At 45.9% G+C, this 16860-nt stretch overlaps 2 protein-coding genes across 3 annotated transcripts in view; one reads left to right on the top strand and one right to left on the bottom strand.

Moving 5' to 3' along the window:
• Nucleotides 1-990: 990 nt before the first annotated feature.
• On the top strand, nt 991-5134 carry esd (esterase D/formylglutathione hydrolase). The gene is made up of 9 exons (XM_083681903.1): nt 991-1077; nt 1734-1812; nt 2023-2111; nt 2491-2589; nt 2708-2832; nt 3083-3202; nt 3456-3554; nt 3839-4006; nt 4602-5134. The coding sequence occupies exons 2-9, from the start codon at nt 1745-1747 to the stop codon at nt 4680-4682; spliced, it is 849 nt and encodes a 282-aa protein (XP_083538029.1). The 5' UTR covers nt 991-1077; nt 1734-1744; the 3' UTR covers nt 4683-5134.
• An 83-nt stretch (nt 5135-5217) lies between these two features.
• The window catches only part of lrch1 (leucine-rich repeats and calponin homology (CH) domain containing 1), a 67697-nt gene continuing 56054 nt past the window's right edge, over nt 5218-16860 (bottom strand). For both annotated transcript variants that reach the window (XM_083681611.1, XM_083681612.1), the window contains 4 exons: nt 15338-15447; nt 15087-15224; nt 14667-14744; nt 5218-8579 (listed from right to left, as the gene is read on the bottom strand). In XM_083681611.1, the coding sequence (XP_083537737.1) occupies nt 8466-8579; nt 14667-14744; nt 15087-15224; nt 15338-15447 (440 nt within the window). In that variant the 3' untranslated portion in view covers nt 5218-8465. The remainder of the gene's footprint in view (nt 8580-14666; nt 14745-15086; nt 15225-15337; nt 15448-16860) is intronic.

The raw sequence follows: 16860 nt of genomic DNA, 5'->3' as shown, positions 1-16860 counted from the left end.
TGCTAATGGGCTACAGGTGCTAATAGTATGTATTAGAGTCTGAACTGATTGCATCGCAAGAGAGATGAGGGATAGGAGTGATTTACACACACACACACACGCACACGCACACGCACACGCACGCACACACACACACACACCACATGCACGCGCACAGACAGACTAATAGACAGGCACACAAACACAAACACAGGCATGCGTATGCACGCGCACACACACACACACACACACACACACACGATAATCCGGAACATATGAAGGCTCCACCATGCGTATAGGGTAAATATAGGACAGCATGTTTACATGGTTAAATATATCCTGTTATGAGTGACTGGTGTTTTATGATGTGAGTATAGATGCAGTTCAGGGGAGGCTGGTGGAGGTAGAAATCGGAGGACTGGCTCATTGTAATGCATGGAACGGAATGAGGAATGGTGTCAAATAGATACCACTCCTTGTTCCATTCCATGCATTACAACGAGGCCGTCCTCCGTTCTCCCTCCTCCGATTTCTAATGGAATGTATTAGGGCCTGGCCTGACTGCATCTCAGGAGAGATGAGATAATGTGGTTCTAGTCTATCATTGAAATGCCGCAGGTTCATTTGAGAAGAGAGTGTGTGTTATTAGTGAGAGATGATAAGCTGCAGGTATCAGGGCTCAATCAGGGGACACGGCTTGAGGAGTATTTGATTATAATCATGATATCGAGTTCATACTTTGTGACTGACAGAGACACAGGCAGGCAGACCGATGATGTTATGAATTCATATTGATTGATTCGATTTCTATCACTATTTAAATCAGTATGTCTGAACAGTACAGTAGGCTATGGTGAATTCTGTGGGGTTTTTTCAACACAGAAAAACCCAAACAATAGTATGGAATGGATATGTTTTCGGTTCAACAGCGCCATCTCTCGGTGGTAGATTGACGTGCACTTGAAACCGGAGGCGGAGGTGGGCTTTAGCCGTGACGTATGACGTTGACCCTCACGTTGGACTCTGGATCCAGGCGGCAGCGGCTAAGCAGCTTGTCAAAGTAAAGTTTCCAGTTGTTATCGAAATAAATCAAACAAGGTATGTGGAGTGCAAATAACAATATGTATGTGCTGTTTTGCTGTATCTGTTATGGAGAACTGTAACATGCATAGACGTCGAAAAGCTAGGATGAATTGCAAGTTTGCAGGAAGGGTAAAGAGGTGTGACTAGCTAACTAAACCGTCAGCAGGGTCTTAAGTGTCCGCAGAACGATACAATGTGGCTCTGCGGCGCCAGCCAGCCTGTGATCAAAGTTTAGCATTTAGTTGAAATCGCTAAAACTTTGTCGTCCTTTGAATGAGAAGGTGCTATCGTGATTTAACTTGTTAGCATGACATCTGTTCAAATAGCTAACCTGCTTTCTCCAGAGACAGTGTGTGTTGTGGTGGGATTCGTCCGGGCCTCTGTGTCTTCTCCCGGTGTTCCGCCCTGTATGGCTGTCATTCGATCGGCCCTCCTCTCTATTTTTGCATAAAGCTATGGACTGAACTCTGCTGTGGTTTTGCGTAGATCTATCAGTCATTTTCGCTAGCCACGGGCTTCACACCAAACAATACCGTTTACATGTGCAAATACAGCTAGCAGATAACATGCGTATTGGATGGTAACGATGTTATCTTGTGTGCGCAACAATGTTACCATATGTGTGAAAGGTTTGCGGTTATGTAACGGCTTCTTCCGGGGTCTCGCCGTAGATAACGGAACCATGGCCCTGACTCAGGTATCATCCAACAAGTGCTCCGGCGGCTACCAGAAGGTGTTCGAACATGACAGGTATACACACACACACACACACACACACACAGTATTAGATAATATCCATGATTGCAATGACAGTGTGGTCTGTATGCGGAATTAGCTCTGGGAATCTGGTAAAGTTGTAGGGCGACCTTTGCGAGTCTTTGCAGTCTTATTTATGTCATGGGTAGGACACGTTGTCTATAAAGACTGAAGACACATGTTATTGTTGATTTGTGTGTCCAGCATAGAGCTGAAGTGTAAGATGAAGTTTGCCGTCTACCTGCCCCCAAAGGCTGAGAGTGGGAAGTGTCCAGTCTTCTACTGGCTCTCAGGTGAGTTCTCTCCCTCTCTCACTCTTTTCTCTTGCTCTCTTTCTCTCACTCTCTCTCTCTCTCTCTGAGTGGGATAGCACCATCAAGACTTTGACCAGTAGAATCAGGTGTTCAGCTCTGGGTGGAACCAAAATCCTGCACACCCTGTTTTCTCTCTTGGACCAGGGTTTGACACCACTGAAGTTGTGAACAACTTGTGAGAAACATTATGCAGATAGACAACTCTGATTTGACACTGTGTGGATTTCAAATGTTGTCCAAGCATTAAGAAGAACATTAATGGTTAACAGTAACTGTGTGTCTGTCTGTCTCTGTCTCTGTCTCTGTCTCTGTCTCTGTCTCTGTCTCTGTGTCTGTGTCTGTGTCTGTGTGTGTCCAGGGTTGACTTGCACAGAGCAGAACTTTATCACCAAGGCAGGCAGTCAGCAGGCCGCTTCTGAACACGGCATCATCATCGTCGCCCCGGATACCAGCCCACGTAAGTCACACACACACACCCATTACTTTTTTACTCATTCAATGCCAACTCATCTTGTAACAGTTATTACCTCTCCCTCCCTCCCTCCCTGCCTGCCCCTCCACCCTCCCTCCCCCAGGTGGGTGTAACATCGAGGGGGAGGATGAGAGCTGGGACTTTGGCACGGGGGCTGGTTTCTATGTCAACGCCACCCAGGAGCCCTGGAACACCAACTACCGCATGTACGCCTACGTCACTGAGGAGGTGGGGACTATACTAGTATTACTGTAGTATTAACATATAGTATTACTGTAGTATTAACATGTACAGTAGTAGTGTTAGTGTTACCATCACAACACAACGTGTGAGTCTCTACTTCCCCCATATACTCACCTCCCTGTCCCCCCCCCCCCCCCCCCCCCCCCTCTCTCTCTCTCCCCCCCCCCCCCCTCTCTCTCTCTCTCTCTCTCTCTCTCTCTCTCTCTCTCTCTCTCTCTCTCTCTCTCTCTCTCAGCTCCCTGCTCTGATCAACTCTAACTTCCCCACGGATCCAGAGAGGATGTCTGTCTCTGGTCACTCTATGGGCGGACACGGAGCCCTGATCTGTGCTCTGAAAAACCCTGGCAAATACAAGGTGTGTTAACCGTGTTATTAGTTAAGGGGCGTCCATAATGTCATGCGGCCGCGAAACATATTTATCATCTCTTATCTGACTTGAGAGAGAATATGGAGGGACTTGTAATCTGTCACATGTCATGCTTTTCAGACACATGTCTTAACAAGTTACATATGAGTAAAGGTCTCTCTCTCTCCCCCCCCCCTCCCATTCTCCCCCCCACCCCCTCCCTTTCTCACCCCCCTCTCCCCTCCCCTCCCCCTCTCTCTAGGCTGTGTCAGCGTTTGCTCCTATCTGCAACCCTATGCAGTGTGCCTGGGGTCAGAAGGCCTTCTCAGGCTACCTGGGCTCTGACAAGACCACCTGGGAGGTACCGGTGCCGCTCACACACAGACATTATTCCACGTGTTTGTCTGGATAATACGGCTCACCTGGGGGGTTATATTATGACTCGGGAGGATGTTGTGGTTTGGAGCTTCTAGCTGAATTTCGCCGCGGTGGCAGATTTCCAGATCCTTTTAAAGTGCTATAGTTTCACCTGCTATAGTTTCATTTTGAAAGAACAGAATAAGATAAGATACTGTCTAATGAACCTCTTCTACTCCTTTCTCTCTCTTTCTTTCTTTCTTTCTTTCTTTCTCTCCCCCTCTCCAGGCCTATGATGCCACAGTGTTGGCCGCCTCCTACTCCGGCCCCCAGCTGGACATCCTGATTGATCAGGGCCGCGATGACCAGTTCCTGTCCGCCAGCCAGCTACTTCCTGACAACCTGATCGCCGCCTGCTCAGAGAAGAAGATCCCTGTGGTGTTCAGACTGCAGCCGGTTAGTACTACTGGTGCTGCCACCCAGTGGCCCAACACAGGAACTGGTTTACAGTGCCACTATTTACAGTGCCCTGCGTAAGTTATAGGACAGTGAAGCGATTTCTTTTTCTTTTGGCTAGACAATCTAAAAGTTTGGATTTTAAATCAAGCTACGAGGTTAATGTAGAGATTCTAAGCTTTTATTTGATCGAATTTGTGTACACATTGGTTTCACCATTCAGAAATTACAACCCTTTGTATGCAGTCCCCCTATTTCAGGGTATCCAAAGGTAATGGGACCAATTTATCAAATGTCCAAAACAAATATGTACACAAATACCATCAAGTAAAAGCTGAGAATCTCTACTTTACCTCATAGTAATTGTTTTATTTCAAATCCAAAAGTTTTGTAGAAGAAAAAAATGCTTCACTGTGCCATTACTTACACAGGGCATTGTATATCTATATATCCTGACACTGTCTGTATCTATATATTTATATATCTGCCACTGTCTGTGTTCCCAGTCTGTGTTAACCTAGAGTCTAGGTCTCTGAATATCCCACTGCTATGAAGCAGACTGACAGAGCTGTTGTAATGTTCATGTCTCCACCAGGGTTACGACCATAGCTTCTACTTCATCTACTCCTTCATCAACGACCACATCAAGCACCACGCCAAGTACCTGAACGCTTAAAGGCCGTGACCACAACACGACCACGAACCAACCAGGCTTTCTGTTCTTCTACCACATCAAGCACCATGCCAAGTACCGTACCTGAACGCTTGAAGACTGCGAGTGACTTCATGTGACCACAGGACCACTAACCTCAACCACACTGTCTCTCTCTGGGCTGTGTTCGACCACACAAGAACACCTGCCCCATCAGTCCCAGACAGGATATGGTGTGGATGAAGTGACATGCTATTGTTGACGGTGTGATTTGATTAGATTTTTGGGTTTAAACCATTGCACAGTTAAACAGTACTGAGTCCAGAAGATATTACAGCACTGGTCTCCCATGTTGAGTCACACAGGGCTGTCTGTGGTTTTGGTTAGATAGATCATCATGTCTGTGAGCTTGGCAGCAATCAACCGCCACTCCAACTGTATTTTTTTCAAATAAAAGTCTTGGTTAGTACTTTTCAGTTTGTGTGACTTGTCTTGCGTGTAATCCAACAGTGTTGATGTGGGTGTGTTGTTATGGAAGACACAGAGACGATTAGCTTTTTACAGAGAAGGTCTTTACTGGTCAAAGTGAAGTGTATATGTACAGTATTCACAGCAGTTAAGGCGCTATTAAAGGGGTGTTTCATGCATGTAAATCTGAGTTGCTGTACAACAAATACACATAAAGGACAGAGAGGTACAAAAAGGTGTAATATTATATAATACATCAAAAATTTAAACAAACATGAACAGAACATCACTTGAAAATAAATTTCATCCCAACATAAAAGTACAAAAATGTGAGTACAAGCTTTGAGGGCTATATACAGTACAAAGAGGAGAGAAATAGAAAAGAGGACATGAGTCAACAGGTTTACTACTATGGTAAAAACACATTTACCTCACATCTATACAGTTCAAATTCATTTCAGATAAAGCCATTCACACTCAATGTCAAAATCAAAGTGACGATATCTGAGATTTGTCAGTTGCCAAAACAAAGAGCTATAAATACTTTAAATATTTAAAGTGCAGATTATTCCTGGCCATCAGCCTCATAGCCACTCCCAAAGCATTATGGGAAGGACGTGCCATCTCGTCTAATTCTGGCTGTGTGAGCCAGAATTAGAGTTTAGAGTTGTGCTTCTATAATTTATTTATCAATTCGCAAAAAAGTAGGACTTTTATTTATTCAAATATCCTCTATATTAGTTTCTAAATGGGCAAGTTGGCAATATAAACTCCAAACCAGGTAAAATGTCTCTCAATTCCTCTTGGACTTCCATGTAAACAACACCAGTCTAATTCACCTGCTGCTACAACACAATATCCATGTCATACATTCCCTTCAGTCTCCGCATCGTATCTGTCTGTCTGAACAGGTGTTAGAATGTTAGAACTGAGATGAAGGCCTAGTTCAAGGTTAGCTCCTGAGAAGGGTATTAGGTTCATGGAAGTAGCGTATCAGCTGTGGAAGGGACAATACTTATATATCAGAGTTCAGTATCTATATTAATATTTAATAGATCATTTGTTTTGTTATATCGTTGCTGTTCTTGGTCTCAATGATTATCTATTCAATTTTGAATGATATAGATACTCTGCCAGTTAGTTATTATCTTGAATTATACATTATTAAAAGATTATGATGCAGCCTGGTTTGAATTAGACCAGAGAGTTAACTAACATCAGTGGCTGATGATGTAATGTATAGTAAATTAGTGTGAGTTGTACTGCTAATCACTGCTACAATACAGTTATAAAAATGTACTCGTACTGTACAATACTCTAAATACTAAACCCAACTTGCACAAACCATCGTCACGTTACGGCTGCACGTCACCACGTCTCTGTGAAATATATTAACCATACATCTAACGACACGTAGATCATTGGAGTGTACAAATTATATTTACAAAAGTACTACTCAAAGAATAAACTTAATAAACACGTAATCAATTCTCTTGTCGAGTGGCATTGAAAAACAGCTTGGTTGTTTTGGCAACTGTCAAATCCGACCAGAGAGAAAAAAAAATATCCTGTTTGATTTTACTGCTAAATCTTAAAGTAGCTTAAGCTTTGGATACCAAGCTATATCAATTATATATGAATATCCCACACACGCGCACGCACGCACGCACGCACACACACACACACACACACACACACACACACACCATAATGGTTTCGGAGTGTTCTGCAATATCTGTGCACTCCAGCATCTACCCATCTACCCAGATACTGTTACATGAGTGACTCCATCTTAGTTACTGTTCAACTAGCAGCTAGCCGTAGCCCACACTAGCCTTAAACCAGTTCATATCAGCATCACCACACACTTCTACTACGGTAGTGTACTAAGATATAGAAACCCTCCCCCTTCTCCCTTTTTCTGTCTCTCTGACACGCACGCACACACACACACACACACACACACACACACACACACACACACACACACACACACACACACACACACACACACACACACACAACACACACACACACACACACACACACACACACACAGAGAGCATGTTAGAGTAAGACTGTTGACAGAGAAGCAGGCTACAGAATGAAGCATGACAGCGTAGTAAGGCCACGCCTCCCCTGAGTCACATGACCACAGCCCAACATACTTATAACTTTAACATCACCGTCCCACAACGTTAGCACAACGTTAGGACAACACTTTGACTCATACAGACCGGGTGAGAGACATTTAAAGTGTTCCATATAAAACATATAACTCAAAACATCTTACAATATACAGAACTATACCTAAAATATATTACCTATTAGAGAAAAATATTTCTTTCGGGGATTCTTTTCAATGTATACAACTCTCTCAAAACACTTGGCTATCTTTCGTGACAGACAGTACTGTATAAATATATATATTCAAATACGGAAGCTCTAGCACAGACCTTTAAGACTATATGTTGAAGTGTGTTTGGTTGTCTGTGTTGTCTCCAGAACATTGAGGTTATGTCTGCCCTTATATGGTATGGCAGGCACTGACAGTCAGCCAGGTGCATAGTCAAACATACAGTACACTGTGCAACATGCTACATGCTGTAGTGAGCAGGGCTCCCCCTGCTGGCTGTGTTATCAGGACCACATTGTCTTAGGACAGATAGCGTGACTCCGTCTATACTGATAGTAGTTGAGGCGAAGTGGCGTGGCGATACCTGGCGTAAGACAATGACCAGAACCTACTGGTCGTAGGAACCAGGCTAAAGACTAAGACATTGAAGAGAAGGCTTGCATCAGAAGGTTCATTGGCAACTGTGTTGTTGATTCACTTTTGACAACATGAAGACAAATGAGCTGAGTGGTGTGTACTGTGTAGGGGGGGTCTCTCAAATACATGTACGTGAGGTGTGCTTGATTATACAGCAGCTTGTCCTAATGGAATCGTCCCACATGAGCAAACCCTACCTAGTGTACCCCGAAGCCTGGCTAGATGAACCAAGTGCACCTCAGGTATCGTGAGAAACATTTGAAGACTATTTCCACCCAGGTCTGATCTGTTTGGTTGGTTGGTTGGTCGCAGTAGAGGGGGGTCTCCTTCCTCCTTCCTTACGTGAAGAGAGTCCGCTTGGTGGTGGTGGTGGTGGTGGGGGTCTTACATGAACAGGGCCTGTTTGGTGGAGGTGGTGGTGGCGGGAGGGGGGGGGTGGTACTCACGTGAAGAGTGCCTGGTGGTGGTGGGGCTCTCATATGAAGAGAGCCTGTTTGGTGGAGGTGGTAGTGGGGGGGAGGGTTTCATGTGAAGAGAGCCTGTTTGGTAGTGGGGAGGGGGGGGTCTCACGTGAACAGAGCCTGCTTGGTGGAGGTCTCATCGACCAGGGCCTGGACCGTGATGCCCACCTTCACCATCCCCTTCTCCTCCAGGATGTGGTGGGGGAGACACAGCTTGTCCTGGGGAGGAGGGAGGAGAGGAAGGAGGGAGGGGGGAGGAGGGAAGAGAGTAAGGAAGGAGGGGGACAGAGAAGAGTAGAGGGACAGAAATAGAGAGACAGACGAGGAGAGGAGGGCAGTAGAAATGACAAACGTAAATCAAAAGTTATCAAAACACCCCTAAATGGTCAAGAGTGGACCAACAGTGCCCATATATTGTGTGTGTGTGTGTGTGTGTGTGTGTGTGTGTGTGTGTGTGTGTGTGTGTGTGTGTGTGTTCAAAATAGAAATGTGTACCTTTCAGTAAAATGCATTGTCCTTCAGAGACAGTATAGAAGAGAGGAAGGAAACAGCCCCAACTGTCTATTTATTACCTGGTCATCCTCATCACACACATCATATTATACAGTCACAAGCCATAGAGATACCTGCTTCTCCCTCACCATCTCACATCACACTACACACGTTATACTGTAGAAATCGCACAACTCACAAAGTCCATTATTAGCTCTGAAAGAGTCAAAAACACACACAACTAAGTCCATCATTGTCATCTCTGAAAAGAGACCAAAAACACACACACACACACACACACACACACACAACTAAACAGAATGATGACCCGCGCCGGATGCAGTTTGTTTGGTGCGGCTGTCATGGCAACGGTGGAACTAGGAAGGGGCAACAGTTTGTGCTCTTTTGTTTTGTTAATTCACGGACCAATCGGAAGAAGGATTTATTTAGCTCCTTGCAGTGATTGGATGGAAAGTTTGTTGTGGGTGGAAAGTGTGGTTTTAAACACGACCTCTATGGCTGTTAAACCAGGTTACTGGACTGGGCAGGTACAGTATCTGTACGGGGGTAGGGGGTCAACTCAGTTTCAATTCACGACATTCAGGGGATAAATTCAAATCTTATTTATAAATCGATAATTGTCCATTATTTGGGCAACTCTTGAATTGGGTTTAAATTGAGTAATTTACAGTAATTTACCGTTAATTTGCTACCGCGCCGCTGACTCTCTTTAGCTAGCAATCATATCGACGACGCCTGTCTCCAAAAATGACGAGTGTCTTCAGTTTTGTTTACATTCTGCAGTTTGTGACTTACAGTTTATGGCGTACTGATCCTCAGAACCGACTAAAGTGAAACCAATGGACCCCGACCCTGGTTTGTTCCTCATCATTTACATTTACATTCACGGCATTTAGCAGACGCCTTTATCCAAAGCGACTTACTCATCGTTGCTCAGACTTCAACAGGACATCATTAGGAGTCAGGCGAGGCTGGTGGAGGTAGAAATCGGAATAAGGAATGGTATCAAACGCGTGTGTTTGACACCATTCCTCATTCCGTTCCATGCATTACAATGAGCCCGTCCTCCGATTTTTTCCTCCACCAGCCTCCACTGGAAGGAGTACCCACGCCCCCAGACATGAGACAGACTCCAGGACAGGTACACACACACACACACACACACAGTACAGTTCATATAGTCACTAGCCCTTCAAATTCACATGAAACTGTGCAAGACCTCCACATCAGACGGTTGTCTAATGTTGCATAATGCTAACAGGGGGTTTGATGACATCTAGAAAGGATGGATGTTGTTGTGGTCCCAGTGCAAGAAGGATACAACTCATGAACAGAAACAACAACTTCTCACACACACACTAACATTCTTGTTCCACCTCACATAATGTTCTTTTTTCTCATTCGTCTAAACATTTAAGAGAAGAAGAAAAGGAGTCTACGGTAGGAACACGGTCGGACCGTGAAAGTTCTGGTGACCGCAGTGACCGCTGTGCAAACAGGTGTGTCGACCGAAATGAAATAGATCTCCAAAAATGTGTAGCGGGTCCACACTAAAAAAAATGAGATTTAGAGGACACTGAACACTCAGTCTAATTCTCATACATACTAAACTGTACCATAGACCTCTACCGCTCCCCACTGGTCAATGAGCTGCAGTAAAAAGACGGTATAAACCAGGGGAGGCTGGTGGAGGTAGAATTCAGGGGGACATTGTGATGCATGGAACAGAATGAGGAATGGTATCAAATGGTTGACACCATTCCTCATTCCATTCCAAGCATCACAATGAGTGCATCCTCCTACCTCCACCAGCCTCCCCTGGTACAAACACAGATATTAGTGATTCCGCTCGGAACCTCCCCCTCGGAACCTCCCCCTCATACGTGTAACTATAGTGACATAGTGAGGTGGCTGTGGTCCTTCACCTCCCCCAGGGTAAAAGTACTACAGTTTACTACAGTAAAAAGACAGATAGTGATACTGGTGAGATGATGTGGTGCTTCAGTGTGCTGTCAGGAGACGTGACCGTCTAGTCATGACGGCTGTGCTTCATACGTGTACAAAATACCCCTTCATACGTGTACAAATACCCCATCTGGTTCAGTCTAAAAACATGTTTATTAAAGTGTCACAACTTTCATGGTGATCGTATGTGTGTCCTTGACAGCTCTTCAGTCACAAGAAAAGTCACTTTTCATGTCAAGACCAGCCTCTACTGTGTGTTGTGTTGTTATGGGATGTTAAAAGTACTGTTTCTAAGGTGATTCTCTCTGTGGCCACAGAGTTGAAGAGCGACTTCTTTAATTAATTGAGTCATTCATTCATTGTGCACATTATAAGCCCCGTTCCTTCAACAGAGGTTTCCACAGAGTTGGAGTGCTCAATATGGCCTGTTCAGAATGTATGAGTGCATGTGTGTATCGGGGAGGCTGGTGGAGGTAGAAATTGGAGGACGGGCTCATTGTTATGCATGGAATGGAATAAGGAATGGTATCTAGCTCCCCACACCTGTTTGATACCATTCCTCATTCCATTCCATGCATTACAATGAGCCCTTCCTCCGATTTCTATGACCACCAGCCTCCCCTGGTGTCAATGTCCACATGGGTGAGACAGAATCTTTCCCCGGACGGAGGATCATGAGAGTGAAAGGAACAAGAGGTTGAAGAAGAAGGAGAGGAAGAAGAGAGGGATGCAGACGGAGAGAGGTGTTGGTTGGTTCATGCTGGGGGGGACTGGTCTGAGAGGTGGAGGAGGAGGAGGCGGGCTGACGAGTGATTGACAGGTGTGGTTAAGACAGCTCGCTCCAGCTGTAGGCCACGAACAGGAGGAGGAGACAGATCAGGTGGACCAGCAGGCTGGGGCCAATCAGGTCCCAGAGACGCCAGGCAGGGGGCGGGGCCTTGGTGGCCTGAGTAGGAGGAGGAGCCACCTCGAGGGGGGCGGGGTCTAAGGGGCTCGGAACCTCCCCCTCCCCCTCCGCGTCTCTGTCCCTCTCAGGGGGCGTTTCCATGGCAGCCAGGGCGCGCACGGTGACACGGATCGGCCGCAGGTGACACTGGATGATGTCATAGGCCGAACAGAGGGAGGACTGAAGCCCCGAGAGAGAGAGAGAGAGAGAGAGAGAGAGAGAGAGAGAGAAAAACGAGGAGGAAGAGAGGAGAGAGGGAGTGGGAGGAAGAGGAGGGAGCCATAGGCCAAGAGGAGGAGGAGGAGGAAACATATGAGAAAGCATGAAAAATTAAGATTGAGGGAACGGGAGTGAGGGAATAAACGGAGAAGTGTGGAAAAGAGGAGAAGAATGATAGGTGGATGAGAGGAGAAGAATGATAGGTGGATGAGAGGAGAAGGGTCATAGAGGAGTAATAGGACATCAAATGATATTGTTCATGAGGAGAGGAAGAACGGTCAAGCAGAAATGGAGGAAAACAAAGAAGGGAGGAGGAGAACAGAGGAGCGAAAACACCGTGGAGGAGGAAGATGAAAGAGGGAGGGAAGATAAGGAGGAGGAGGAGAGGGAGAGGCGGTCCGGCAGGAAACAGAGAGAAACAAGGCAGGAGGTTAACCAGGGGTCAAGAGGTCAGAGGTCAGAGTGTGTCTGTGGGCGGGGCAGCGCAGGCGTGGGTCACCATAGCAACATGCAGGGATGCTTTTTGAGAGAGAGGAGAGAGTGATCTTCACTTTTCTGTTTCTCTCTGTCTTTCTCTCTTCAGGCTCTCTCTGTCTCTCTCTCTCTCTCTCTCTCTCTCTCTCTCTCTCTCTCTCAGAGAGCAGGCCGTGCTGTGGTGGTGAGGAGCATTAGGAAAGATGGAGGTGCGAGAGTGAGCGGGGCCTAGGCAGTGAGCTAACAGGCCAGGTGTTAGCTTGCATTTCGCTAGCGTTAGCTTACATTTGCTAGCATTCACTAGCGTTAGCTTCCAGTCCAGTGTTTTTTAGTGCAGTTGTATGTGCAAATGCAGGTCTCAGCCAGGCAACGACATGTATGCAAAGGCAGAGCCTTACAGCCAGCAAGCAGAAGCAGCATTGGAAGGCTAGGCTAAGCTAACAGCAGCGTCAGGCTACAGCTAGCAAGCAGGATGTCTACAGGAGAAAACACACAGGTCTTTGACAGTTCTATTGTTGATAAGGTTGCAAGTTCTACTATTGATAATGTTGCTAGTTCTACTATTGATAATGTTGCTAGTTCTACTGTTGATAATGTTGCTAGTGTACTCCCTACGGTCCAGTGCTAGCATGCTACTCAAACACAGACTACAGGCAGCTTCTCTCGTGTGTGGTTTGGACCGGGGCTCGTTGAGCAGAGAGGAACCAGGTCAAGTCAATAAACTGACCACAATTACACAACAGCCCATTAAACCTGCTTCCCCAGTGTTACAACAAATAGTGAGTCACTAACCACTCTGGCCATGTTGACTAAAGGAGGGCCATGTTTAACACAGAGAGAGCTGCTACAAAACCGTGACTCATCCTGTTCACTGGCTTACACAGAAGAGGGCCGAGACACTGTTATTCTGTACTGGATGTGTTTCAATGATGTATTTGATGTATTTCAGAGCAAGTTGTTGGTAAACTTGTCTCTTACGGAGCTATCTTGATTCCCAGATGTGGCGCACACACACACACAGACACACGCACGCACGCACGCACGCACGCACGCACGCACACACACACACACACACACACACACTTACAATCAAGCGTACTGTATGTTCAATGTTACCATACCAAAGACAAATATATTTCCCTCCCTATTGAAATAAATATAATTACATGTATATTTCACTCCCTCTCCAGGTCATTCTCTGTCAAGTGTATCTCAGCATCCCACTCAGAAGGTCAGAAGATCAGTCATTTGGAAGGCTACAGAATGGAGGAAGCCTAAAGCCATAGACAGCAATGATGACAGCGTAGTCCAGTGCCATGATGATGATGATGATGATGGTGATGAAGCTCTTATACTCGTGTCATAGCCTTCTTATAGGAGGATGGGTGCACCAGTCCTGGGATCAAACTCTGAGTTCTGATTGGATAGATTGTTTTTAAGTGATCACATGACCACAAAGGCGTTCCCCCATGTCAAACTGCAAAACTCTACAGCAGGACAATAAACCATGTTTTTATCAGAGAGAATATTTCTATAGAATTTACCCAGGTGAGATCACATTGATACGTCTCTTTTTAAGGAAAGACTAGTTTAATTCCAGCACTAGTCCCCAGTGTGTGGACCCTCCATTTTGGTGTCCCATAGTTGGTGGAGGTAGGAATTGGAGGACTGGCTCCGATTTCTACCTCCATCAGCCTCCCCTGTCATACATGTATCTGCCTCCTCTACAGGGTGTGCAGCACCATCACTGACCCCCCACCCCCCCATCAGTCCACCACAGCCAGATTCAACCCCCTATCATGAACCCTGTGGCTTCTATACAAGTTGACCTCCTGAATCCTCATTCTGATGGTTGAATCTAAGATAGGGAGGCTGACTCTGGGTCAGTTTACCTCCTGAATCCTCATTCTGATGCTTGAGCCTGAGAAATGGGAGGCTGATTCAGGGTCAGTTTACCTACTGAATGCTCATTCTGATAGTTGAGTGACTCAGGGCTAATTTAACTCCTGAATCCTCATTCTGAGGGTTGAGTCTGAGGTGGGGAGGCTGATTCAGGATCAGTGATCAGGTGTGGTATATATGTATGTATGTATGTATGTATGTATGTGTGTATATATATATATATATATATATATATATATATATATATATATATATATATGGTGCATACAGGATGTGATGTCACTCACCTCGGGCACGCCCATCTTCCTGCAGGCATCCAGGAAGTTCTCTACGTTCCTCCGACACTTGGCCATGCTGAGCTTGGGCTGAAGGACACACACACACACACACACACACACACACACACACACACACACACACACACACACACACACACACGCACGCACACACACATTATTTGTCAACTTCACACACACACACACACACATTATTTGCTGACCCAACAGCATTGGGTCACAGTGAATGTTTGGTGTCCAACCCTGCTCCTGGAATGCCACAGTGTGTGCAGGCTTTTGTTCCAAACCATGATTCATTTGAACTAATGTGTTAGTGCTCGGCTGGAATAAAAGCCACCGCCCTAGAGAGCCTGGTGACCCCTTCTATCCACACCCACTGCCCTTTGACCTCCCGGTGACCCCCAGACGTACCACGGCAGGTGAGGGCACGTGGATACTGGCCACGGAGCGCGGGCGGATGTGATTGGCCAGATGGCAGAGCACCACGCCGTCCATGAGGGAGGAGCCTAGGTCTTCAGGAAGCGCCACCTTCAGCCTGCTCTCTATGCTCTGAGAGAGAGGAGGGGTCAGTACACACACACACACACACACACACACACACACACACACACACACACACACACATACACACACACACACACACGCACACAGACAGCTCTTACATCTCGTAGTTGGTCCATGAGTTCCAGCTCCTCTCTGAGCTGCTCCATCTTCCTCCTCATGGTGAACTGAGGGTCCACTGACTCCAGACTCTTATGGCTCCTCAGGAACACTGCCCCCCGCAGGCCAGAGGAGAGAAGGAGAAGGACAACAACAGTACCAGCCAGCAGTTAGACCGGGATCAACAACTGCTGTTCACATACACACACATTAGTAAGAACACCCATATACCAGGGAAGGCTGGTGGAGGTAGAAATCGGAGGACGGGCTCATTTTAATGCATGGAACGGAATGAGGCATGTTTGATACCATTCCTCATTCCGTTCCCCGTGCATTACAATGAGCCCCATCCTCCGATTTCTACCTCCACCAGCCTCCACTGGTATATTCATATACGTACATCCTTAGATATTCACAGATGCAGCCAAAGAAAGGCACCTCCACCATGAACAAGCCAGTACAGTACACAGCCAGATTAGAGACACACACACACACACACACACACACACACACACACACACACACACACACACACACACACACACACACACATTCCCATTTCACACCCACACACACATGCATATCTATGCACCCAGACATTCACTGACCTGGCAGACACACATACCTATAATTTTGCTACAAAATATATTTATATATATTTTATTATTATTATTATTATTATAACAGGACACACAGGGTATTCAGCCACATCTGCATTTCACACCCATGTACTGTATGTACTGTATGCACAGATACTGTATACACACACATGGTACATACATTCTAACTGTATAGATATTCACTGACACATAAATCATAGTCCTAGATGAGCAGTATGAGTACGCTTACATAACTTATATTGATATTCATACAGCATCTACTCATGCAGCATATCCACTCCACAGCACTAGGTTGACCCTTTTATGTGTGTGTGTGTGTGTGTGTGTGTGTTTGTGTGCGTGTGCGTGTGTGGGGGGGTGTGCGTGCGTGCCTGCGTGTGTGGTGTATGTGCGTGCGTGTGTGCGTGTGTGTGCGTGCGTGTGTGTGTTGAGTGAACATGAAGGAGTTGCCCTCAGGCATCCCATAATTTCTCCATAACAACAGATGGTACTGTCCCTCGAAGGCATAGCAACACCGTAAACAAGGGTCTGAAACATGAAGATTATGAAGCATAATCTGTCTCAACTGTATACATATCTGTATATGTATATGTATTTCTTTATCTTACTGTATGTATCAAAATATAGCTATTCCATCTCAATTTGCATATTAATAACAGTGATGCAGAATTAAATCATGATGCTCTAGTTAGTATTTCTATCCCAAATGCCTCAAGGCATAATAACATCCTGTCATGTTGTCAGAGCCTGTCACACACACGGTGATCAAGCCAATACCAACAACCAAAGCTGTTTTATAAAGGAGTGTGTGGGAGAGAGAGAAGGACACAGTGTGAATGGGAAACTGGCTTGGCCTTTGAACAAACACACGCACGCACGCACACACACACACGCACACACACACA

Source organism: Argentina silus, assembly GCF_951799395.1.
Source record: "Argentina silus genome assembly, chromosome: 12".
In the NCBI taxonomy this organism is placed as follows: Eukaryota; Metazoa; Chordata; class Actinopteri; order Argentiniformes; family Argentinidae; genus Argentina; species Argentina silus.
The sequence above is the reverse complement of the archived record's forward strand: the minus strand, read 5'-3'. Positions and strand labels throughout refer to the sequence as shown.